The sequence below is a fragment of the Aulonocara sp. 'chitande type north' Nkhata Bay genome, linkage group LG7 (genome assembly GCF_057382095.1).
Source record: "Aulonocara sp. 'chitande type north' Nkhata Bay isolate Kocher_YH1m ecotype deep benthic linkage group LG7, A_spYH_male_GT1.1, whole genome shotgun sequence".
In the NCBI taxonomy this organism is placed as follows: domain Eukaryota; kingdom Metazoa; phylum Chordata; class Actinopteri; order Cichliformes; family Cichlidae; genus Aulonocara; species Aulonocara sp. 'chitande type north' Nkhata Bay.
Genome location: NC_141350.1, coordinates 23206943 through 23234091, shown reverse-complemented (window position 1 = coordinate 23234091; position 27149 = coordinate 23206943). Strand labels below are relative to the sequence as shown.

The following is a 27149-nucleotide window of genomic DNA, read 5'->3' as shown; positions in this document are numbered from 1 at the left end:
GTGCTGCACAACTGTGCCCCTGGCAAATCTCCTCTCTCAAAATTTCAGTGGCAAGTCTTTAATATTTCTTGTATCTCATTAAGCACCTATACGTTTCATTATAAAACACTGCCATTTAGGTCTCAGGCATGTTTTACTCATTTAACTGTGGTTGTAGAGAAAAAACAGCCACTGAAAATTGTCCTCTTCTAAAGAACTGATTGACATTTTTAACACAACGACTACATTTAAAGGAAATACTCGCTGGTGACTTCTCAAACGTGACCTGGAATGTATTCATCAGCAGATAGGAAGGAAAGATGAGGGAGGAAATGTCGAGTGTATGAAGGAGAAGTTGAAAGTCTGGCTGTGTATAGCCTCCTATATTAGGAAAACAAAGACTTAGACTCAGCTCTTTGGACAGAGGTTCATGTGATGCACTTCATTAGGAATAATAAGTTTCATGCTTCACTGAAATTTGGTAGCACCCGTGCTGGATTGTTAAGGTAACAAAAAGAATTTCTATGAATATATTTATCCCAGTGTTATGCTTTCCAGATAGGAGACGTATGCAAAGATCCGAGTGACCCAAGTTTCCTCATCAGAGGATCTGAGTGAGGCTCTGTGGGGAATATTCTTTATACAAACCCAAACATTTCTCCCTCCGCACACCCTTTGACTCACCGTGTCTGCAGCTTACGGATGATTTCCTCATCCTGTCTGGCACGTCTCTCGTCTTCCAAAGCGTGCTCCAGTTGGCGATACATGTCTTCCAGCTCATGGACCCTCTGCAGGTACTGCTCCAGCTCAGTGGACTTCTCAGCCAGGTTTTTCTCAATCTGCTGCCGCACCTTTAAAACCAGGAAACACAGAAGTATACTTAACCTGGAATTCAAAATTAATACTCATAAGATCCATTCGTGTGTGTTTATACACCACTCTGAAATCATTAGATTTTTTTTTTTATTTTTTTTTTGTCCCATCTCTTGCTGGATGTTATTTCCTGTTGAAAGCAAGGTTTTCCTTCCCACTGTTGCCAAACTGCTTGCTCATAGGGGATCATCTAATTTTCAGGGTGTTCTTTCTCATACATACATACTTTATTTTATTTTTATTTTTTTTTAAAACTGACTTGACTTGTATTAAGCGTTGGAGTTTGCATATTGGTGCCAACTCTAAAGTGCCACAGCAGGTGCGCATATCTAAAGTACTCTTGTCATGATTAATCGACATCTCACAGGAAACCAGAGTTTGATATTAGATGTGTAAAATAAACAGACAGACAGGTGCAACCTAAAACCTCAGAGATAACTGCTATCACAACTGCTATCAGCTCTCTGTAAACTCAGGCTTTCTGCTCCAAGTGCGTTCACATAAAAGAGGGCTGATGACTCCCATCAGACACATTATCAGAGGAAATATATATATATATATATATATATATATATATATATATATATATATATATATAACAGAAAGCTGATAGTTATCAGTTATTTCAGGCTCTCACTGCTTTCACATAAAAAAGGGCCGCCTACATCCAGAGACAGAGGAACAGGTGACAGCAAAGAAATATAACAGCAAAATATGACCAAAAAAAAAAATCAGCCTTGTGAGTTCATAAGTTAATATTTATTCTAGCAGTCTTTACATCCATGAGTGCTGCTGTTTATATCTGATATTGTGGGTGCATTTAAAGTGCATTGTGACACTGTCCCAAAGCCTTCTGATGGAGGGCTGTAAATCACTTTAGTTTATGCTCAGATCAAATTTAAATATTTTCTGTTGACTGAATATTATTGCTGTTCAATAGCCTTCAAAAGGCTGCTGTATTATCCAAATCCCACTTGGAGCTTATTGACGGGAAAAGCCTCAATGAAAGCATTTGAGAGTCACCTTAGAGCTCAGCGTACCTCACTAACTCATTGTTATTGTATCTTTATTTCAGACATATACAGAAAAAATGATATATACAAGTACACATACTTGCATTTACATGTACAAATATGAATATATATGTAAATACACACATGCATGTGCGCAGACAAAACAAAAAAGTAAAATAAATAAAATAGAGTCTAAATGACATGAAATTACAATTATTAAGTCTGAAATGGAGTAGGAAGAAGTATAACATACTTATTAGCATTAACACTGCTTCATATAACACCTCTGGGATCAGAAGTTTATGAATCAGCAGTTTTTATAATCAACTGATCAATGGGCCATCAGGATTGATCAGCAGAATGAGTTTTAACTCATTAGTGGAGATGATCTTGAGCAAACACTAAAAACCTCATGCTATTCTCAGTGGGTAGCTCAGCTGGTGTGGACGAGTGTGAGAGAAAGTGGAGTTAAGCGAAGTGCTGTTACAACCAACTTAAACAGAGTAACATATTAATGATGTATAAGATTAAGTAAGAAATACAAATCAAAATTACGCCGTCTCTTAGGATCAACTAAGTGGGACATCTGAGAGCAGAACTGTGACTAAAGAACCACAGTTAAACATCTCTCTGCCATTTCACCACATCCATGCTGTGTAGCAAGCATGTCAAGATGTTATCAGTGGCATTCGAGCACAGTGAAACGGGGCTCTTTTACAAACAAGTGTTTGTGAGTAAGAAAGAAAACGCCATCAGTGTTAGCTGAGCCTCATAGACACTTCTTAACCACACACTATGTTCTTAAATGTGAGGCAACAAACAACATCCATTCAAGTCTCTCCAAATTGCTGCTCAAGACTCTGCAGTACTTTTCTGTTTTGTGTTTATTTTAGTAGCTCTTCTCAGTTTATGTATTTAACAAGTTTATGAAAATTGTTCCGACTTACCCATTATTGCATGCTCTCAATAATACAGTGATATATTGTTCCTTTTATTAATTTTGTTCCTTGTAAGGTGACCTTGGGTTTCTGAAAGGTGCCCTCAAATAAAATGCATTATTATGAATATATTTGCAGCCTGATAATTGAGGATTAATGTCCCTGAATATAAAGCAAGTGCAGTAATTGACCAGTCTGGTGCCCCCCACACCCACCCATCCATCCATCCATGTCACGAGTAGAGTCTAGAGGCTAGAGTCTATTCCAGCTACTATGGGGTGAGAGTTGAGGTACACCCTGGACAGGTCTAGTCACAGTCTGTCTCACGGCTAACACAGAGAGACAGACAACCATTCGCACTCACATTCACATTTAGAATCATCAGTTAACCGAACCTTGCTATCTGCATGTCTTTGGACTGTGGGAGGAAGCCAGAGCACCCGGAGAGAACCCGCACAAGCACCGGGGGAACATGCAAACTCCACCCAGAAAGGCCCCGGCCAGATGGTGGGGTCTAACTCAGGACCTGGTAGTGTTTGACTTCGCTTATTTTTTGTTTTATCTGTAATAGTACTTAAGACTACACAAGGAGTGTGCAGTGCTAATATTGCTGTCATTTTAATGTGGCACTTCATCTATGGAGGCCCCCCCATTGATGACATTTGCACATATCTACTACTGATGTTTCAATACATATCTCAGATAACTGACCAAAGACTGAGTGGAATTGCACTGATGAACAGCCATCACGGAAATTATGCAGAGATACAACGAGGAGATGCAGAATTAACTTAAACAGTAGGAAGTAGGAACCACTAAACCACTAAAATAGTTTTTCTGTTCAGGAATTAAAGTAAATAACTCTAAATTGGCATTTTAATCAGAAGATCCAGTACTAGAGTGTACTTAATGAAGTGTAGCGCAACAATATTAAGATGTTGTCAGGCAGAGTAATCAGACGTTTGTGGTAATGGTGCAGAGGAAACATCCATGTATGATATTAAGTCCAACTGGCACCACTATGCTCGACTGTACGTTATAGACATTACATGCAGATGAAAAGGATTGACAGACCAGTTTCTCTCTCTCCAGGTCCCTCCTGTAACGGTCCTGGAGCTCAGTTTGGGTCTGAAGGCGTCTTTTTTCTTCTTCTGCTGCGTCAGCTGCTGCCTCCTCCAGAGCCTGCCAAAAGAGCAACAGACAAGCCAAAAATGAAATTTTTTAATTTTCCTTTTTTTGCAGAGTGGACTAAAGCAGTATGTGAAATCACACATTTCACACCCTTGTAGTGTCAGGTTAAAGAGACTGTTTGGTGGTGTTACTTTTACATACACTAAAATATCACACTCTAGTCAGGGATATAACCAGGGCTTAGAAAAGCTACACTTCTCAATAAATTAAAGTCCTAGAGTCGTAAAACAGCCAAAAAAACAAAATAAAAACAAAACAAAAACAACAAACAAAGCCTGGAATTTTGAAAACTGTAAAGGGCTTCACTCTTCCTGCTTTTGCAGAAGCAACTACATATATGAAAATTTGAAATATGTGCTGTGGGTATATAATAAAGACATAAAACAAGATAAAGCGTGGACTTAATCCTTTATTGGAATTAAAATAACACAAGGCAAAAGTTACCTACGATTAACTGGCTTTACCTTCGATTCGCTCCTCGTACCTTAACCAATCATCAGTCATCATTCTTAAGGAGTCATGCTACAGTCCAACTCGACACACTGGGGGGAATGATACCAATCTGGCAACATGTCCAGTGTTTTCAAAGAAAAAGCCATCAAAAGCACGTGTTGTTTGTGTTTTGGCGTCCTCATAGCAATGGCCGTAATTGTAATACTTAATTTATACAGTTTCATCATCAAGTGCCATCATTTTGAGACATATTGCCAAGTGAAGTCTAGTTGAGGAGATAAATGATTTTGCAGTAAAGGTTAGGGATTGGCTAAAAACCAACCAGAACTGTAGCTCTTCTAATTTAATTTTCCCTTCTAAAGCCTGGTAATTATATCTATTATGTTTTATTTTGTTTTAAGCATCTAGTAGTTTTATGAAACTGCTGTGCAGACAAAAGGTTAGCCAAGGATGAGAACTGAAAAGTAGTAACACATATATAGTATGCAGCACATCAGTTTCATGCTCCATTTTGAAACTGGCGAACTACATCATAACTTTTAAATAAACTTGAAATTAAAAAGCAGTTTCTCCATTTTAAAAACCACAGAATGAAAAAAGGAAAACAAACAACGAAACTGGTGTGAGGGGGAAGTTTCAGCAAAGACCTGTCAGGGGGGGATTGCTGCATGTTTAATTTTATTTGTGTGGTTTCTAACAGACTAACAGAAATGAATGCGCTGCCTCTGAATAGGTATGCAAATGTAACACCAGCAGCGCTCTATGAAGGCAAATTGAGCATGAAGTAATACACACTGAAATCATTTGTCCTGCAGAGTTCAGACTTCTTGGAATAACAAATGTTTTACCATTGCGGTTGCATTTTATTTTTGGGTTTTTTTTTTTTTTTTTTAATTTAAAAAAAAAAAAAAAAGTAAAAGAAGAAGAAGACTACTAGTCATTCTCTCATGACCTTCCACGTTTATCTGGGTCGATGTAACCATTACAGTTACAGCAACTGTATTGTTTTTGTCACACACACACACACACACACACACACACACACACACACACTCTCTCTCTCTCTCTCTCTCTCTCTCTTAGCCTAGTCATTGCACACTCTACATGGTTAATCAATGCACCCCGACTCTGCTATGGATCCATGTTATTGCTGATTGTTATTAAATTGAGATTTTAGCAAAGAAACAAAAACCAATTGAAATAGACCAACACAATGGAGATGGCACTGTGCTACAGTGCTAATTTAAAACACAAGTAATATAAACACAAAATGTGAAAACTGTTGCCTGCCAGTGCTGCCGCTCAGCATCCTATTAGATTCAAACATGGTATCAACATGAAAATCTTACACTGCTCGATCGTTATCGCGTTCACAGAGATGGGGGTCCACACTACCTGCGAGGCCAGTTAATGACAATACCCATCAGGATTTTATGGCTGATAAATAATCAGGATTTCAGACAGTGGTAAGCATGCTAGCCAGTTACTTCACATACTGGTATCATATTTGACCATTTTTAAACTATGGTAAATGGCCTGTATTTATATAGCGCTTTTACTAGTCCCTAAGGACCCCAAAGTGCTTTACGCATCCAGTCATCCACCCATTCATGCACACATTCACACACTGGTGATGGCAGGCTACATTGTAGTCACAGCCACCCTGGGGCACACTGACAGAGGCGAGGCTGCCGGACACTGGCGCCACCGGGCCCTCTGACCACCACCAGTAGGCAACGGGTGAAGTGTCTTGAAAAATTACATCAAAATTGAAACTGTCCAAGCTGGGGCTCAAACCGGCAACCTTCCGATTACAAGGCGAACTCCCAACTCTTGAGCCACAATCGCCCGCTATGATAACATGAAGATCAAAAAATTTTTATATAGCACCAATTTAAAAAAAGCTGCCTCATGGCACTTTCTAGGATACAATACCAACAATATTAGAAAGAACCATCACCAGGCCCCCTATCAGCAAGTAATGGGCAACAGTGGGAAGGAAAAACTCCCTTTAAAAATAGGAGGAAACCTTTCAGCACCACCAACCTTGGGGAGGGGCAGCTATCTGCCACAGCCGGTTGTGAATGAAGGGAAATTCAGTTTAGCCATTTGTGAAACACACCCAGCAAACAAGTGTGACGAGGCTTGATTTGCACTTTCTCACCATGAGTCTCCTTTTAGATTTAGAAGAGAGAATGTTGAGTGCACGCTACAGGTTTTGTTGCTTGTTTCAAGACTTTTCCCTCATTTAACTTTCTGAATGACAAAGTTATAAAATACAACACAAGTTGCTGTCAATGTGGAATTGCAGGCGACTGTTGAAACAGGACATTTGATAAAATGTTATCAGGAGCATAAGTAGGTTTGGTGCTTCTAGAGGTCCCTGAATTTATTACAAAATGTAGCAGCAGCAGTTTCATTAACTCCATTTTCATTTCCATCCATTTAATTAAATTGCCTAATTTCATTATCTTGCCAGGATGTAACAACACTTGATATTTCTGGGGGGGGATTTTTGTTTTTGTTTTTTTAAATAAAGACAAATCTTCCTCGTTTGCTGTAATCGAAACGCAATCAAAATTTAGTTCCAAGAAGAAATTGACCATAATTGCAATTTACCTGATATATAAAGACAACATCCCAAAAAGTTGATTCTGTTCATCTGGACGTAGCATTTTCAGTGGGAGAAATGTTTCATCACTCATCCAAGTGACTTCTTCAGTCTCAGCTGACTGCAGGTTTCCCCAAACTTATAAAAAGTACCTTTGCACAATGACTGAAACTAGCACCACTGAAGGAACAATGGCCTGGGAGGTTGGTTTCTTGATCATTAATATGCAAATTGTCATGACCACTGATCAAAGACCACTGATCAGTGCGAATGGTACCATGAGTACCATTCACAGAGAGTTGGGGAATGTCTGCAATCACAGCATTGTAAGTTAAGATAAGATAAGATAACCTTTATTAGTCCCACACGTGGGAAATTTGTTAAGTTGGTGAAAGATGTACCCTTAGGCCCCCCCTCCTCGATTCAGAGATGGTCTTTCCCTTTTCACGTAAATGGCCTCCTTGACTCAAACCAGCGTTCCTCCCTGTTCAGGATGTGTACATCCTCATCACTGTCCACTGGCCTGTAGGTGTAAATAGACTGCAGAGTCCTGGCCTGACGAGTTAGCTCTTCTGTGCTGTGCCATCCGCTTAGCCAGAGGTTGTTTGGTTTCCCTGATGTTTAATCCTGGCAATCCTCCTGGCACTTTACAGCGTACACTATGTCAGTCTGTTTGTGTCGCAGGACCCAATCCTTGGAGTGGACCAATTTTTGGTGCAGTGTGTTTTGGGGTTTAAAAACCACAGAGATGTGGGAGTTTTCACTTAGGCAGCGGTTGTCCTTCTCTCCTGGAGCGTTCTTTTGGCACCTTCTCAGCTTTGACAAATGTCCAGCTGGGATAACCACATTTACTCAGGACCTTCTTGATATGATGTTCTTCTGCTTCCCTGGCCTCTGTATGTCATCAGGATGCTACAGTCACAGTTTGTGCTCCAGTGGATGATGAGAGTCAAACCTGTTTATAAGGTTGGGGAAACCTGCAGTCAGCTGAGAGTGAAGAAGTCACTTGGATGAGTAACGAAACTCTTTCTTCAAGTCAAGTCAGCTCTAAAAACTTTATATGGTCAGCTTTTGTATTTATAAAAGAAGCAAAAGGTTCAAAAATACTAGAATAATACTAACTAAAATAAAATACATTTAAAGGTCCAACATAGCCTATATACTCCAAGGTTAAACTTTTATAATTGCTGCCATTGTTTTTGTTCTACAATCATTTAAATACATTGTGAAGCGTATAAATGGCAACACAGTCTTGTGCGAACTGTGTGTAGCTGTTTTTGGGCTCTTGGCATCTCACTGACCTATGAGGAATGTGACACCAACAATACTAGAATATACAAACAATTTATGAAAACGCATTTTTAAGTTTGCCAGCTGTTGGTGTAAAGCGTGGGTTTGTTTCGAAACAAAACCGAACGTAACAGGGAAAAACATTTGGGTAAATTAAACTGTGCTGGTGGTTGATCAATAACCTCTTTTTGCTTCACCCCTGATGTGAACTGTCTGCAGACTGTCACAATGCTCCTCTTATAGCAGCAGTGTGTGAGAATGTCTACTGTATGCCTGTGTGTTGCTACACATGTTTGTGTTCATTGTTAATTCATGAAGCTAACTATGCGAGTTGTACACTTACACCTCAATGGTAGATTGTTGTGAGTTTAGAGGTCGCCGTTCCAGACAAAGAACTCTTGTCCTGTTCTTCAGTCTGTTAGACGAGCGCAGCGTGAACCAGGCTGACTGCAACTTAGCTTTACTCACAATGCTGGCTGCAACCCCCCCGGTCCTACACTGAACTGAAAACCTAACCACTGATACGTGGTCAATGCGGTGATTTAAGTTTAACTAAACAATACCATTCTCAGAAGATTTATCTGACCCCTTGAGTCAGATAAGAGGCCTTTTTTAATTATTTGTAGCCCATCTGCTCTGCAATGATGTTTTTTTCCTATAACAAAAATCACAAAATCAAACAGTTGAGAGACTATTTCATAACATTTGTAACATTTGCCCACATTGCAGAAGGACAGTACAAACAAACAGATTTCTCACGGATGACTAACAGCAATGAGAAAAATACTTAACCACGACAATATTGAAGATGGCACTTCCTGTTATTTCTCAGAATTAGCTGAGAGCAGCCACTAATTATCAGCATTTGAAAAAGACAAATGAAATTGCAGAAATCAGCAGTGTTGGTAGCAGCAGAGAGAGTGAGGTTTAGCAGGAGGATTTTCTGAAGCAACATGTTTAATGGCTGCTGCACCCCCTGCCCCCACATTGCTCTTTCAATCCACATTCCTTCATTTGCAGGAAGTGATGGACTATTTATTAGTCAGAGACTGCAGGGTGGAGCTGATCTATTGTTGGCATTCATGAGCTGGCAGCAAGTTTCAGTGGTAACGAGGGTTTTTAGTTGACCTACTTCAAATAGTTGCATGAGACGCGTGTGTAACCCTGCAGTGTGCGACACAAAAATACACTGTCACTTCTAAAAGTGCGCAAGATAATGATTATTGAATGATTATTTTAAGTTGTGATGCGATCTTAGAGGAATGTTGCTGGATTGGTTTTGACACTTAATTTAGACAATGACAGCCGTGATGACATACCTGACTGAAAACAGTGGTTCCTTCTCGGCCACAAACCGCCTTCGCAACACTGGTTAAGCAAGATGCAATCCCAACATTATACCATAATAGTTAGAGACATCTTGGTACTTCTAAGTTGCTGTATCTGTGCCAGTCGGCTCTATCAGTTTAGTTTTATCACTTCACAGTGCAGTGGGTGGCCACAGAGAGAGGTGGCAGGCTGCTGACCATAGCCAGTATATGTCCATTACCATCCATCCAGTTTTTGCTAGTATCTAAGGCCAGGTCACACAGAAGCAGCAGTCTAAGAAGAGAAGCCCAAACCCCCTTCTCCCCAGCCACCTCCAACGCATCTGTGGGAAAACTCAGGCAATCCCAGGTCAGCTGAGAAATAATCTCCCCAGCGTGTCCTTGGTCTACACAAGGGCTTCCTCTTGACAGGACATGCCTGGAACACCTCATCAAGGAAACATCCTACACTTACACCTGAACCACTTCAACTGACTTTTTTCAGTGTGCAAAAGTGGCAGCTGTTTGAGTCCCTCTCGAATGACTTAACTCCTCACCTCAGCTCTGAGCAAGAAGCCAGCCTCTGCAGGAAGCTCGTTTTCACAGCTAGTATCCACAAGCTTGTTCTTTTGATCACTACCCCACAGTTTGTAACCACAGATGAAGCTAGGAGTATATCAACACTTGGCTATGCCTGTTCATAAAAAATGATGACTGTAATCAATTACAGAGGGCAGCCCTGGCAGAGTTCAACACCCACTAGGGCTCACATCCTGCAACGCAGACCAACTTCTCACTGTGGTCGTACAGGGACCGAATCGCTCATAAAAACAAAACAAATAAACCATACATCCAAAGAACCTCAAAAAAACCATCCACTGAGGCTTAAAGGTGTGATTGCTTTGAAAGTAGCTAGGCCCATCAGAGGCCTTCTTTCTTTGGGCTTCCCCCCTCCACAAGCTCTCAAAAGTCAGTTTGACGCAAGCAAGCAGAAGTCAGCTCCGACAGCAGAGCTGTCTGCAAGAGCATAAATTAGCTACAGCTAAGCAGAGACGCGCTCGCCTGGATGATGGCTCCTTTGTGCACTTGGCTGTCGAGTTCTATTTGCATAAATGGCAACAAATTATTTGCTGTTTTTTGACAGAAATATAATTCCATAAAAGGCAAGGCAGGCAGAACATTGTTTTCAGATACTTTAGGCACTTTCCCAAAATTAGTGCCACATAGTTTGCACCTTCCTGTGGAGACCGTCTGAAAAATGGAGGACAGGCTTGCAGCTTTAACACTGCAAATTCTTCACACATACAGTTGAGCCCTGAACATTTCTAAGACTTCTCTGACATGAATGTGAGAACACAAATTAGCTGGTCTTTAACCACCAGTGTGCTGTAACATTGTGTGAATAGTTCGACAGTGAGGTGCAGTTGCTCCAGTGCACTTTATGCTGGAAGAGGAATGCCTCCCATCCTTCCTCATTCTTTAATCTGAGACTGAGTACTGAGCTGTGCTTTGAGGAGTGCCGTTTTCAAACATACAAGTTCAGAACTTCAGTGAGGGAAATCCCTCAGGTTTGTCTCGCTCACTAAAGAATGCACAGACGTTTTTTCTGCTCCATTCATAATCTTATTTAAACATCCTGGTGTTCGTCTGTGATCCAACAGATGCACCTCCAGCCTTATATGCAGACGTTTCTCTCGTTATAACCTCAGTAACCACATCTCCCTTACGTGCACTTCCTATTTTCAAGAAGTTCTCAAGAGAAAGGCTGTTTTAATTACTGTTATTACTGCCCGCCCAACCGTCAGGCTGTTATCTGATAAGCTCTCTCTTCTTTTTTTCCATTTTAACAAAGGAAAATAAACTTTTATTTTTAGCTCAGAGGATGAAAGTCGGTGGCTTCACTTTACATGGTGTTTCTAATGTCTGAGGATCACATGTTGATCTTGTACTATATGTACAGTTTGCACTTATTATAGCTTTTTGTCTCTAAATGATGCTCACTCACTCAGTTTTTCCCATGAAGACATGCACCTCTGTCTCACATGACCACAAAGATCGACTTCCCTGTTTCAATACAAACAGCATAGTGAAGATGGCCAAGAGCTGCTTTAAGTCTCTCGTTTTTTCCTCCCCCGCTTTGCTTTTGTGATTTTATCTGTTATATTTTTGACAATCTCTACATCTGTCACTTCTGTTCGTTTTCATCTTTGAGATGCTACGAAACAGAAGTGATAGTGAGGCAGACTTTTTCTGACCAGACTGGATCCACGGGGGACTATTGACTGTGTGAGTTCCATCTCCTACCTTCCTCATATTTTCCAGTTCATGCTGCTTGGCCTCATTGGCTGTCTGTAGCTCCCTCATCCTCAGCTCCAGTTCTTCCTGTTCAGCCTGCTGTTTCAGCCGCAGCTCTCTGCGCTTCTGTCGAGCCTCGCGGTGCGGCGCTGGTCTGCCCTGACGCAGCAGAGTCACGCAGTTCTGAACAGCTGAGACATGGATATCACACAAAAAAAATCTTTAGTTTTAGAGCTTCCTGTTTCATGTTTTGGTTTTTCCAAGCCCCTCTATGAATTGCCACTTTCTTCCTGGAGGACAGTTTTGCATGCCAGCGTGATCCCAGCAGCTATGTTGTCAGGGGCAATTCAACCCTGGAAGGATCACTCAAGGCAAACTGGTCCTGGGAGAAATGTCACAGCAAGGAGGCCGAGCTTTAACCTATGGGGTCTGGCTGGGCACAGTCTAAAAGCACTACATGGGCTTGCTCTCTTGTGGGACCACCACTAACAGTAGGGGATATGAGAGTTTGGTGTTTTGTGGATCAGGCCGCAGTCATGGTTGGATGCCCTCTCTGTCCAAACCACAGATGACAAATCTAGCTTTAGGAACATGGAATATCACCTCTTTGGGCAGGAAGGCACCTGAGCCAGTGTGAGGGGTTGGGAAGTACTGCTAGAGATAGTTGGGCTTGTCTCAATACACAGCCTGGGCTATATACTACTCTGGAGTTGCCATTGCTCAAAGGCAATCGGCAGGCAGTCAGGTTTAGGTATATGCATGGGATAACTGAAGGTGCCCTTTCCGGGGACTCCATTGTCTCCTTCAGGCAACTTGAATTGTCAAGAAGATTAGTGACGACACAATCTGGGGATATGCGAATGGGAGGGACCGCCTGAGCCATGGTTTGCTTGTCCATAACGACCATCATGTTTGAACATACAATTCACGATGTTCATATGTGCACTTGGCCCCAGGACACCCTAAGTCACAGGTCGATGATTGATTCTGTAATCATTTCAGACCTGCAGCTACAGTGGGGCAAAAAAGTATTTTAAGTATTTTAAAAAAGTAAATTAGGGTGGAAAATAAGTATTTGGTCACCTCAAACAAGGAAAATCTCTGGCTCTCACAGACCTGTAACGTCTTCTGTAAGAAGAACTCAATACTTTGTAACATAACCTTTGTTGGCAATAACAGAGGTCAAACGTTTACTATAGGTCTTTACCAGGTTTGCACACACAGTAGCTGGTATTTTGGCCCATTCCTCCATGCAGATCTTCTCGAGAGCAGTGATGTTTTGGGGCTGTCGCCGAGCAACACGGACTTTCAACTCCCGCCACAGATTTTCTATGGGGTTGAGGTCTGGAGACTGGCTAGGCCACTCCAGGACTTTCAAATGCTTCTTACGGAGCCACTCCTTTGTTGCCCGGGCAGTGTGTTTTGGATCATTGTCATGTTGGAAGACCCAGCCTCGTTTCATCTTCAAAGTTCTCACTGATGGAAGGAGGTTTTGGCTCAAAATCTCACGATACATGGCCCCATTCATTCTGTCCTTAACACGGATCAGTCGTCCTGTCCCCTTGGCAGAAAAACAGCTCCATAGCATGATGTTTCCACCCCCATGCTTCACAGTAGGTATGGTGTTCTTGGGATACAACTCAGTATTCTTCTTCCTCCAAACACGACGAGTTGAGTTTATACCAAAAAGTTCTACTTTGGTTTCATCTGACCACATGACATTCTCCCAATCCTCTGCTGTATCATCCATGTGCTCTCTGGCAAACTTCAGACGGGCCTGGACATGCACTGGCTTCAGCAGCGGGACACGTCTGGTACTGCGGGATTTGATTCCCTGCCGTTGTAGTGTGTTACTGATGGTGACCTTTGTTACTTTGGTCCCAGCTCTCTGCAGGTCATTCACCAGGTCCCCCCGTGTGGTTCTGGGATCTTTGCTCACCGTTCTCATGATCATTTTGACCCCACGGGATGAGATCTTGCGTGGAGCCCCAGATCGAGGGAGATTATCAGTGGTCTTGTATGTCTTCCATTTTCTGATGATTGCTCCCACAGTTGATTTTTTCACACCAAGCTGCTTGCCTATTGTAGATTCACTCTTCCCAGTCTGGTGCAGGTCTACAATACTTTTCCTGGTGTCCTTCGAAAGCTCTTTGGTCTTGGCCATGGCGGAGTTTGGAGTCTGACTGTTTGAGGCTGTGGACAGGTGTCTTTTATACAGATGATGAGTTCAAACAGGTGCCATTCATACAGGTAACGAGTGGGGGACAGAAAAGCTTCTTACAGAAGACGTTACAGGTCTGTGAGAGCCAGAGATTTTCCTTGTTTGAGGTGACCAAATACTTATTTTCCACCCTGATTTACGAATAAATTCTTTACAAATCCTACCATGTGAATTCATGGATTTTTTTTTTCACATTCTGTCTCTCACAGTTGAAGTGTACCTCTGGTGCAAATTACTGACCTCTGTCATCATTTTAAGTGGGGGAATTTGCACAATCAGTGGCTGACTAAATACTTTTTTGCCCCACTGTACATGTCCTGGGTATTCTCATAAAGAGAGAAATTCAGCTGTTACTGAGGTTACACTGAATAGTGAGAGAGAGAAAAAAAAGAGATTGCTGAAACAAGCAGTGGACATGAGCTTCCTCCAAAGGGTGGCTGGAGACTCCCTTAGGGATAGAGGGAGGAGCTCAGTCACTTGGGAATGGTTCAAAGTAGAGCTGCTACTTGTCCGCATCAAAAAGGAGTAAGATGAAGTAGTTCAGTCATCTGAACAACTACAGCAGGCTCCTGGATACCTTGTAGGTCAGGTGTTTTGAGCAGAACAAAGTTTTTCTTTAACTGTGTCGAACTACCAGGTTTATTTGCAGTAGAAGTAGTGAACAACTAATTTACTGTTTATTAACAATGAGGCAGACAGCAGAAAACTATTATCAAACTACTATCAAGCAGCTTCGATAGAACTCACCTTGGATCCACTCCTGCTTCTTCTTCTTGTCTGATGCACTGATTTCAAAGCTTTTTTGTGATGACTTGATGAGAAAGAGGCACTTCTTTCCCTCTTTATCTTGTAAATGCTGCAAAGAAAAACATAATTTACAAGCTGACAATACACAGACAAAAAACAATAACAAAACATACTTATTTTTTTTTTCTAAACAGTTCTCCGGTCTTTTATTTCTTATGTGCATAGGGAATTAATCTCTGTGTTTCACATGTTTATATTCTCTTCCGCTGCTGTTCTCATAGAAATCAAGGCCGGGAAGCTGAAACAGAGTTTTACTACAGACAGCAGGCTCTTGCCTCCACACTGCAGTTTCCATCCAACAGGACGTCTCCTTTCTTTTCAGCCAAGTCTTCACCAACATAGTATGAGATTGTGTTTGGCTTCAGCACAAACCAGCGCTCCGTCCAGTTCTTTCTCTTGTGCCCTTTCTTCATCATATAGCCCTGCAGTAAGACAGAATACTTAGCGGCTTAAATAACATTCACATCCTCCTAACATCAAGCTTCATTATAAATCAATAATTAACACTTTATGAACTGAAATTTCATTATTTGACACCATTTTTAATCAATGATTTGCATTTGTGGTTAGAATTTAATCTGTAATTGTTTTCAAAATGCTTGGTCCCAAACAGCGTTTTTTTTTTGTTTTGTTTTGTTTTTTTAACTGTTTTAGTTTTTAGCAGAATTAATCGAAATATCGAAAAACTTCCGCATTTTTGGGGCCTTTTTTCTACTGTGAACTAAGACATTTAGAGGGATTTTGACATTTTCATTGCCAGGTGCTAAATGTGCTGTTTAATTTAGTGTGAAATCTATGACTCCTATCATTTAAAGTGGCATATGCTTCACAGTTATTACGGTAGGCTGCATCGGCACTCTTTGAAATCAGAGTAAGATGACAGAGCTTTGCGATGAAGACTGTACCATCAGTCTGTGCTGATGTGCTGCCCACCTGTTTGAGCACGTCGAGAATGAGTTCCTGGTAGACTTCACCGATTCCCATTGAGAGCGTCTGATGGTCCATGCCCTTACTGAAGTGACCCGACCCAACTAGGCTGATGAGCTCCCATGCATTCAGACACTGCTGCTTCGAGTTCAGCTGCAGCTTATAGTCCTCGAAGCGCTCCTCCACCCAGCTTCCCCCCATCGCCTCTGTCAACTTACGCAAGAAGTACTCAATCTGTACATGCAGACATGCACACAGACACACAAAGACACACACACACACCACATGCACAGAGTCATTTTTCATCAAAAGCACAGCTGTTCATTTACAATAAAAGATAACTTTCACCATTTCTGCATTTTTCCCACAATTCATCCTTACATGACTGCAGCAGCAAAATGTGCATTTCTTTTGCAAACAATCTTCCTGTGTTTGAGTTCTGATGTTTTTCCTACACAACAATAAATCTTCCAGCATTTGTAAAAGAACAGGAAGCTCGAAACTTCCTTTTCTGCTCTTGAGCAACGGACTTTTTCCACTGGCTACTAAGTGACACAGTGAAGGGACACGTACAATATCATATGCTGCAAATAAAACAGACTACAGATGAATAAAAGGCTGTTCACGCCAGTGCTTCCCCTTTTAGTAAGCACTTTGAAAAGAAATGCTCCAGTCTAAAATGTAAGATGTTTACTGTCTCTCTTGAAAAAACAACAACAAACAAAACCTTAATGTGATTCCTGAACTAGTCAATGGCATCCTTACAGGTTAGCGTCTTACTGTGTAGCTTCTGAAGCACTTTTGATGCAAAGACAGCTCACACAGACGTTTGTGGTCAGTGCTGTGGTTTTATGACTGCAGGGTCCAAGGCAGGGCTTTTGCCAGAAAAGGGGTTAAGCTAATTATGTGGCATAGATGGCATCCCAAAGCTGCGTCTTTACACACAATTGGTGTGGTCTCAATTTTTTCAAAACCTAATTTAGCTTCTTCAGTTTCTTTCGATGTTGCTTTACTCCATGTTAAGTTGGAGATGTGAACAAAAAAACGACACCTAGAACTCACCCAGAATTTGTCTGTTCCTTTCTAGAGCCATCTGGTGTTTACATGAATTGTTTTCTTTTAATGTCACTTTTCTTACATCCAGACCAAAGTCATTTTACTTCATGAGCCACATACCAGTGAATGAGATCTCAAGTAGGACGGAGCGGTAAAACAACTGCAAAGTGCTTTTGTTTTAATGTACACAAGGCTTTCTAAAAGTATTCACATTTAATTTAACATCTATTTACGCAACACATCAACAGCCTTGGGCACTTATATGTGCACTAAAGAGCACTTCAAAGTGGATCTGCAAAAGTACAAAACCCAGTAATGTCACGTTTTTCAATTTAATGATTTAATCAGTAAATCTAAGACTAACCAACCCTCTATGACACCAACTGAGGGAAGAGCCACAAAAAAAAGAAAGGAAAAAAAACAGGGCGTACAACAACGCAACAGCATCCCATGTTTTCTGACCTCCTCAGTGACGATGATCAGGGGGTATCTGTCTTCAGACAGGAAGTTGAAGATGCACCAGATCTTGAAGGCGTCATCGTTACAGATCTTCAGCTCATTCTGCTCCATGTTCTTCCTATACGACAACGTCCAGCACATTTTGTTGAAGTCCTGACGGTTAAAGTTATCCTTCACCTGTGGCACAACAGAAACATCATCAGGTTATGTTCCACACCAAAGGAGAACAGTCTGCTTTTCCAGACGCTCACATTTTTTAAAGCTGACGTTTCAAACCACAGAGCATAGATATTATACATATGGAATATATCCATTTATCAAATCCATAATACACAACTTTAATAACGTACAACATGCGTTTCATCTACTAGCACATGCCCATGCTAGTTAGTCCAGGGTGGCTAGGCAAAATGATGTCATTAGGGTATCTAAGATGTACATGTGTGCAGGAGTGTTCGGAAAGACAGATTGTGTATTACAGTACGATGCACACAGAAACTGAGAAGGGACAAAAAGAAAAAGTGCCTCTAGGCTTTAAATTCCAGAGCCAAATGGGAGGAAAGTTCTTAAAAAGGTCTAGTCAGTGGTGTGGAGGGGATGTTTTCTTTGAGCCAGTGAACAGTAGCATCTCCATGGAGACTACCGGCTGGCTGAGTGCGCGGTCATTTGGATGAGAAGCACATCTTGTCCTGCTGGCAGTCGCCCCACAAATCCAACCACCAGCAAATGATCCCAAAACATCTTCCAACGTTTGCCGTAATTAGAAACCAGTCAACCCTGTAACTGGATTCATCAACTATTATATCTACAGTCCATGAATCCTGCTCAAAACCATGGTTACGGCACCTGCAGTGGCCATCACACAGTTTTTAGAAACACTGGTCTAAGGTGGCAGTCAGGACATTCGGTAGCACTTCATATTGCTGTTGAACACTCAGCCTTTAACACAGTACAAACTTTAGTGGAACTACCACCCATTTTCATCTCCAGATTTTTTTTTTAATTCTGAGTAGCTTTGCATTATTCTCCATTTAAAATAATCCTCGATTTTCTTACACTAAGCCTTAGTGGAGACCCCCAGTTAACTGGCTAACAAATCATTTAGCTCCTTCCCCTATAAGTCGTCTTTATTTTAAAGACGACTGTTCAAATAGGTTTGTAGCTTCTGTGGGCACAACTTAGCTGACCATAGTAAGGATATCCTCTATGACATCATACAGAGGCAAGAGTGTCGGGGGGAGGGATGTGTGAAACCAAGTGTGTACAAATCTGGAGACTGAGCTTACAAAGGCATTATTTGTCATTTGCTGACCTCATTACTTGAAAATTTTTCCCCCCTCAGCTTATCATCTCAGAGAGGCGGCCTGGTGTTTACTCATCGCCTGTGTTTGTTAGGGTTAGGAGAACTGAGCTCTTCAGGGAAGGAACACCTAAAAGTATCACCTCCAGCTGAACTCTCCAGAATGTGCTTTGCAGTCCCCTTTACAGAGCTGCGTGGGAAGTCACTCCTTTTTCCTCTGTGTAAATGTGGGCAAGACTAACGCTTTCAGAGGGAGGGGCTCAGCCACACTAACATGCACAACGCTAAAATAAGCAAGTAGTTACTTACAAAGCAAATAGCTTCTGAGCTTGTGCGTTTTATCAAATGCTTCATTAAAATGTCCTTTTTTCACAGGCAACATACAGAACAGTGAGTTTGTGAAGTATGTTCACATGATAATAAACCTTTGACTTGTGTGCTGCTTCAGCTAGTCCCGAACCTGAATCCAGTTTCCATGCTGTGACAGAGAGAGACAAACATCCAGCTTGAAAGCCTGAACGGTTTCAAGATCTGATGTAACCTGCTATTGTGCTCATTTAGGTTGAGTGCCTGTGTAGAAACCTGTCTTAGATGTTAAAGCGATAGTACTTCCTCAACTTTTGAAAGTCACCCTGAAGCATTGCTTTACTCAACACTGCAAACTAGGACTAAACGTCAATTAATTTTGACGTCTAAATGAAGTAAAACACTTTTTTTTTAATTCACAAAAAACAAAAACAAACATTCCTGTAGTGTATTACTCTTTTCTCTGTGCGTCTTTGTTCTAAATCAGCAGTCCCCAACCCCCGGGCCTCGGACTGGTACCGGTCCGTGAGTCGTTTGGTACCGGGCCGCGAGAGTTGAGGCTCGGGTGTGAAATGTATGGTTTTCAGGGTTTTTAAATCGGTTTTCAGCGTTATTTTGTTATAGTTTTTATCGTTAACTCGGTTTTCCTGGGTCTTTTCACGTGTGTTATGAATAAATCTTCTTTTTTCAGTACCGGTACTAGTTTTATTTTGTTGTATTTATCCACGACACCTTAAAGGCCGGTCCGTGAAAATATTGTCGGGCATAAACCGGTCCGTGGCACAAAAAAGGTTGGGGACCGCTGTACTAAATTATTATTTTAAAACAAGAAGCACTCAGACAGCACAAACTTCAGCAAATTCAACTCACCCCCTAGTCTCTGTATTTATCACTTTGGCCTTCAGCTCAATCTATTGACCTTGATGGAAAGATCAGAGGTCAAATGTGACATATTTTAAATCTTTATAAAGTCATCGCAAACATGACTCCACACACCTACAAAGATTTATCAGAATTTGTTCAAACTTCTCCAGCTACTGTGTTTACAGAAACACGACAGCCAAACTTCTCTTTAATTGGCCTCGGCATCGTCACCTCTCCCATCAGAGATAGTCAATCTCTATGACATCATTCAGAGCCTTTTCAAGCCAAGACAGAAGAAAATGCAAAAATAAAAAAAAATGAGAGATAATAAAAATGTATTTCATGTACCTTAGCAGCGATAAATTAAGTGTGTATTCAATAATAAATAAGCAAAATAGATATCCTCATTTACTTTAGCTATGCAGATTAAATGTGGGTTTGCCTACCAGTAACTTATCAGTCATGCTGATTCTCAGATGGTACAAATGTGTATTGAATATTTGTTGCTGTTGGGAGCTTTCTGGAGATTACTGAAGCTGAAAACAGCTGCAAGTCTTTTGTGAAGGTGAAATTACTGGCAACTATTAAAGACTGTAACAGGTAAAGATTGTTTGTAAGGCTAAAAATAGATTTTGGGTGGAGTAAAATTAAAAAAAAAAAAAAAGTTACATGCCGGTGTAAAGAGGCTCCTCCCATCATGAATATTTTGCCATTCGTCACTGGTTCTGGCAGTAAGTCTGACTCAAAAACAACATATTCTGCTGTTGTTATAAATAAGGACGTGTCTCTCATGATGATGTGTTCAGGTAGCTGAATGTGTTCGCATCATGTTTGTGGTTCTGAATGCTTAATCACTCTGCAGCAACACAACATGCGAGGATAGGGTAAAGGGGAAGTCGTGAAAGCAGGATTTGTTACGAAAGAGCTTCTCTTTGCGTCACGCTCGTCTTGTTTTCGTTTTGTTCTTAGCTCGCTGGTTCTCGCTGTCTTTTCTCCTCCTCCCCTTCAAGATCCCTCTCGGTCTTTTCCCTTCAACAGTGAGATCCTTGTCAGCAAATCGCCCCCTCCTCTCCACTGCCACATGTTCATTAGGATTCAGGATCTAAACTTCAACCTTATCTCACACCGAAACAACACAACACAGAAATGTAACAAGTGGAGTCAGACTAGAATAAACTGGAAGACAAAAAGAAAATCTTGTTACCAGTTCAACCGGACTGTCTGCTTTTTAAAAATCACAGACTTCAGTGGAATGAGAATCACACCAGTGACAGGAGCAGCTGAATGTTCAACACGGTATGATGTGATATGAAAGCATTTGAAAAGGGGGAAGTAGTAACAAAGTGCTTTTTTAATGGTCCACAGCACAAAACAGGTGCTGTTAGGATGGTTCATCACCAACATCTGGCATCAACATCCTCATTTCTTTAAAAAAAGCGTAATAAATATACATAAATCTAAACACAGACTGCTGAGGCTCTCATTAGCAGATAACTAAAGGTGAATATTGCGATACAACTATGAAAGCATCCTCCAGTTACTGTAGCCAAATCTTCCTCTCCATGTCTTTTGTGGTTAGTGTGAATTCGAATGACAAAGTTCACCAAAACTGAACTATAAGACACGCTCTGCAGCAAGAACACAGATTACTCCAGATCTGACATTATTTACATACACAACTCTGTTAAATAAATAAACATTTGAGCATTTCTGATGAAAAGAAAAAAAAAATAGATATAGGCCCCTCAACTTGGGCAAAATTCAAGGAATTCTTATTTTATTTGTAAAGTTCCTAAACAGAAAAACCAGCCCATTAAGCTCAATTAGCTTCAACACATTTTAACATGAAGTGAGGACTCAGGATTTTGTCCTCCATCTTTCCTAACAGCAGAGAACTATTGCAACAAGAGGAGTCACCACAGCGGTCAACACTTTCAGTGACTGTGTGTGTCAAAATTCTTGACTTGGAACAATGAACTTAAATAATCTCTGTTTGTAACACAAGCACACACACACACACGTTTCTATGTAGTGCAACATGCTATCACACAACAAAGTGTGCGGCCCTGAGCTTCAACATCATCATCACTTTTCTGCTACATCAGCAGTGGTAAGTGTTTCAGGGTCATGGTACAGAGTTCAACAATCTCATCACACCAACACACGTCTCTGTGCTCTTATAAAAGAAAATGTTAGAGGTCTGCCTTTTATTTTCTGCTGCACTATACGGGTGAGTTGGTGAGGATAATGTACAGACTGCCTCCATCTGCACTTCCTGTCTGCTGTACAAAGGCACAAACACACACGCAGTTTAAAGTTTTTCCTGACTAGCAACTGTGTTCACTTGTAAAATAAGATACTTGCTCTCCTGGGTTTCGGGTTTCTGACACACACACACACACACACACACACACACACACACACACACACTTTCCTTGTGTGACAGGGTGGAGTTTCCTCAGGAGTGAGTGAAGTTGAATGCTTTGAACACCACCCCAAGCCAATGCATGGGTGGGATGGTTGTGTGTGAAAAATACAAGTGTGTGTGTGTGTGTGTGTGTGTGTGTGTGTGTGTGTGGCTTCCTCAAACTAAATCCAGCATTTAGTTTCTTTAAAGAAAATGTGGTTAGAAATTTTCAGCACCAATCACGAGCACGTCTTAACTACACAACACGTATGTCAAGTATGTCTGCTTGTCCAGAAAGAAATTATTTAAGCAGCTTTATCACAAATCACTTCAGACATAAAACAGTCAGAAATGTGCACTGCCACAGAGACAACGAAGAGGATAAACAAATACAAACAGCCTCTCTAAACTAGTGTTAATCCAAGCTTTCTATATATTGAAGCTCCAGCTGAACCAACTGGTCTGCTGGAAATAGTCAAGTCATTTTAAGGGCAAAACAAAAGATTTTTCTATACGCCAGTGGAGAAATGTATACGGGTAGAAAAAGTATTTTATATTCATTGATCAGTTAATTAACAGATCAATTTAATAAAGTGTCACAGATTATTGAGACATGAAGTTAGCAGTGAGCACAGTCTATCAGGTAGCCAATCAGAACTCATATTTTTACAAGTATCTATTTTTTTCTTACATCTTTAAAATGACTGAAATGGAAGTTGTAAAACAAACAAGCAAACAAACCAACAATAATCAAATGCCATACTAAACTACTGGAAAATATAAAAAAATAAAATAAAATCAGCAAAATTCAAGAATAAGAAGTCTTAAACCCTTCATTAAGACAGAGTTTAAGAACCTTTTTAAATCATGGCAATAGCCACTTAGCACGGATGTTATACAAGAATTCCAAACATTCAGAAGGAATTCCACTAGAGCTCACTGCTGCTCATGACATGACTAAATAAGCATTTTCTCTTGTCATGATGTCCAGCTATGCAATCACAAACGCTCCATTCATCCCGTGACCCCGTTATTACATCATCACAAAGGTCTGATGTTCAATAAATGGTTTTGTGCCGCCGTCTCGGAGCAATACAATGATGGATGGACACAGAGGGTGACACCAGCACTAATACACTGTGTCCATCAATGGACCTTTGTAGTGCACGATTAAATATGACTAATAAATAACCTTTAAACATGATCAAAAAAACAAAAACAAAAAAAACAAGGTTTCTGCAAGAGAAAGTTTGTGAACCCTTTGGTCACAGTGGGTTCCAATCTTAGATCAAGTGACAGATAAATAGCTTTAAGTCTTTATCTAACACAGTGTAATCAGTCACAATGCAGGCTGGGAAAAGTATGCCAGCTCTTGGTTTAGTAACTAAAAAAACCACATTTAGCTTCAACACCCTCTATAAGATAAGTAGCTGCTTATGACACATACACCACAATGATGAGAATTTGGGAACATTACTCCCAAAACGTGGTTTTTAAAGCAATTATATTGGCATGTTTGTACAAAATGTCAGCCCATGCCACAGCACCTCAGTAGCATTAAGATCAAGACTCCAAAAGCTACCTGTGATCAGGTTTTAAAAGTATTCAGAGATGCACAAAGTCTACTTAATGAAAAAGTCTCCTCATATCAAGAAAGACCAGTCGGTATGAATCATATCTTGATCACAACTTTCTCAGTTTCATGTCTAAATGCCCCATGTTCAAACATCTACCGTAAGACAAAATGTCTACGAAATCAAAAGCTGCTACATCCCATAGCAGAGGATATCTTATAAAGATTACACAAAGACGTTAAACTACAGCAAAGACTTGCAGAAATCTGAATCTGTGCCCATTCTGTTGAGTACGAGGCAAATACTGATTGAGAATGGTTCTGCAAACACTGCACATGTCAACTGTTAAGCATGAAGGAAGAAGCACTGAGGTTTGACACTAGTTTGCTATGTGAAGGCCCGGATGCTAAAAATGGACCCGATTTATATAGTTTTTCTGGTCTTCTCAACCAGTCATTCAGTGCTTTAACTCTACACATACAGCACTCTCTCAGACACCCGATGATGTTTCACAGTTGGTGGCGTTTAATATTTTACCCAAGAAATTATGGATTGGAGAAAATTTACAGAACAATATCAGGTCAGCTGTTAAAATAAGTTAGGATGATGCAAGAAAACAAGAAATTGAAATAACTGCTTGAGAGAAAAGAACATGCATTTCAAAAAGAATTGGCTACTTTGAAGATAATTCTGATTTTATTTGTCTAGAATTGTGATTGAGAGGAGCATCACACCACTATTTATGAGTGGCCCATACAGGCAGCTTTTGCAGCCCTGACGAAGACTCGGGACTGTTGCTCTCAGGGACAAACAATCAGCAACTATAACATGACTCCAATCTCCTGCCTTAGTAGAAAATAGATAAAACGCCCACAAAGTACTTGTTATGGCTGGTCAAGCCTCTGAACAGCCTTCAGCTAATGTATCATTTTCAAAGCAAAGTCATGAAGAGTTGTAGCGCAGACTGATAATTTGCCATTATTATTTCCTCTATAACAATGGCACTTATTGTTTGTCAGTGTGTTGACACTGAAAAAGACAGCGCCCTAGATATAATAAACACCACTTTACTATCCTAGGCTGACAAAGTGTGACTGAATGTGCTTACACAGCTGACTGACCTTATCCAGAATGAACTTGTTCAGGTAAGGCATGTATCCCTGGTTGGAGACAGGACCCTCGTCATCATCTTTGAAGTGCTCCTCCAGAGCCACCGGGTCATGGGGAATGTTCATGACTGTACATAAGTTGTGGGACAGCACCTGAAATCAGAGGTGAAAACAATACTTACTAGTTATTATAACGATCGATTGATATGTTTAAGTCAATTTCAGCTAATAGTTATGAGTTACATTCCATTTAAGCCAGGTCTTGGCCGTTTCTACCTTTGCTCCCTGCAGTTACATTTCTTGAGAAATGCACTTGAGGTTACATGAAAGGTCACAGCGTAGGGTTAAAGTCGTAGGTTACAGTCGACATTTACAAAATAAAACAAAATGTAAATACTGTTCCCTGTCATACAAAGGCCCCTGCCCAGAATTCCTTTTGACGACTCGCAGCCGTGTGGGGTTGCACATGTGGACATGACAGCAGTAATTGGAGAACAAGTGTGGCACAACCAAGAGAACCACAAAGGAAGCGGTTTCACCATTTTCAACAGACGTGGAGCGTCTTAAAGCTGCATTGCATTTTTTTTCTCCTTTTTTAGGCCACAGTTGTGTAGAAACTAGTCTAACTATTGTGCAAGTAGCAACAGGGACATTCCCAGGATAATAATAAAAAAGAGGGGGACCAGATCAGAATATTTAAAGTATACTATAGACAACTAATGTTGAAGACACGGTGTGCACGTATGCAGCCCTGTGCCCTGGTACCAATGACAATGCAGTTATTATGCATTATCATCGATGCAATAGCTGTACAAGAATTTAAAGACGGTTTTGTTTTGAGTAACTATTTCAGACAGTCGCCAAGCATATGTAGGTAGTTCTGATGTGCGTTTGGGATCACTGTCCTGTTGGAACATCCAACTGTCTCCAAGTTTCAACCATCTACTGTTGATTTGAGGTGAAGTTGAAGAATATGAAGGTAGCCCTCCGTCATCATTTCATCCACTTTGTGCAATGTACCAGTATCACTGGCAGCACAACAGCCCTTGCTTGACATTCATGTCCGTGTTCTTAGTTTTGACAGAGTCACCTTTACTCCTCCAAACATACTTCTCGTGATTGTGACCAGACACCTCAGTATTCGTCATGTCTCATATAAAACCTTTCTCCAGGAGGCATTTGGCTTGTCCGTGTGGACAGCTGCAAATTTCAGTGGCACTTGAATGTGTCAAATTTGAAGTAGTCTTGGTCAGCACCCTCTTAGTCAATGAAGATGTAAAAGTCACTTCACTGTAGGCAGAATAACTTGTACTTGCGTGGAGTTGTTTGAAGGGATGATCTTGGAATCTGCAGTTGTTTAGAAATGGCTCCAAAAAGATCTTCCCAGCTTGTGTAAATCTACTGTTCTCCTTCTTAGATCTTCACTGCGCAATTTTATTGTTCGGAGTATTAGTCAGTCAACTGAGCTCTGTCAAACAATATTTTCTATTCCAGCAAAGATAAACTACCAGTTGTAGTGAATGGTGATGACTAATGAAAAGTTTACCCCCTTGGTTTTGCCATGTTAAAACCCACTGTATAACCTTCAGCTCCACTTATTAAATAGAAATACTTAAACGACAACAAGTACTTGAGCTACATTCAGCCATTGTTCCTATTCATGCTCTCATCCAATGGTGTTTGGCATTGTTAGATAACCAAAGACTATAATCTCTGAATCACTGAATCAAATTTTTGCACATGTCGAGGAGCGTGTCAGGCTACATTTCACTGTGTGTTATACTTGTATAACTATGCATGTGACAAATAAAGAACCTTGAACCTTGAACCTAAAGTAGTGTAGTGGTTGGCACCTCACAGCAAGATGATTCTGGGTTTGAATCCACCGGCTGGAGGCTTTGTGTGTGGAGTCTGCATGTTCTCCCTGCGTTTGCCTGGGTTCTCTCCATGTACCCCGGGTTCCTCACCCTTCCACAGTCCAAAGACATGCATGTTGGGTTCACTGGCGATTCCACATTGACTGCAGGATTGAATAGGTGTCTGTCTGTGTCAGCCCTGTGACAGACTGGCACTGTCCAGGGTGTACCCTGCCCCTCACCCTATGAGAACTGTGTTAGAACCCGACCCTGATAAGGAGAACAAGATGGATGGCCGGTACATTGGCAATAG

At 40.9% G+C, this 27149-nt stretch overlaps 1 protein-coding gene across 1 annotated transcript in view; it reads right to left on the bottom strand.

Moving 5' to 3' along the window:
* The window catches only part of swap70b (switching B cell complex subunit SWAP70b), a 36655-nt gene that overhangs the window by 8709 nt on the left and 797 nt on the right, over window positions 1–27149 (bottom strand). The window contains exons 2-9 of the mRNA XM_086299496.1: window positions 24993–25133; window positions 17424–17597; window positions 15912–16139; window positions 15254–15400; window positions 14919–15027; window positions 11960–12141; window positions 3878–3985; window positions 664–830 (exon numbers count right to left, since the gene is read on the bottom strand). Coding sequence (XP_086155622.1) covers window positions 664–830; window positions 3878–3985; window positions 11960–12141; window positions 14919–15027; window positions 15254–15400; window positions 15912–16139; window positions 17424–17597; window positions 24993–25133 — 1256 coding nt within the window. The remainder of the gene's footprint in view (window positions 1–663; window positions 831–3877; window positions 3986–11959; window positions 12142–14918; window positions 15028–15253; window positions 15401–15911; window positions 16140–17423; window positions 17598–24992; window positions 25134–27149) is intronic.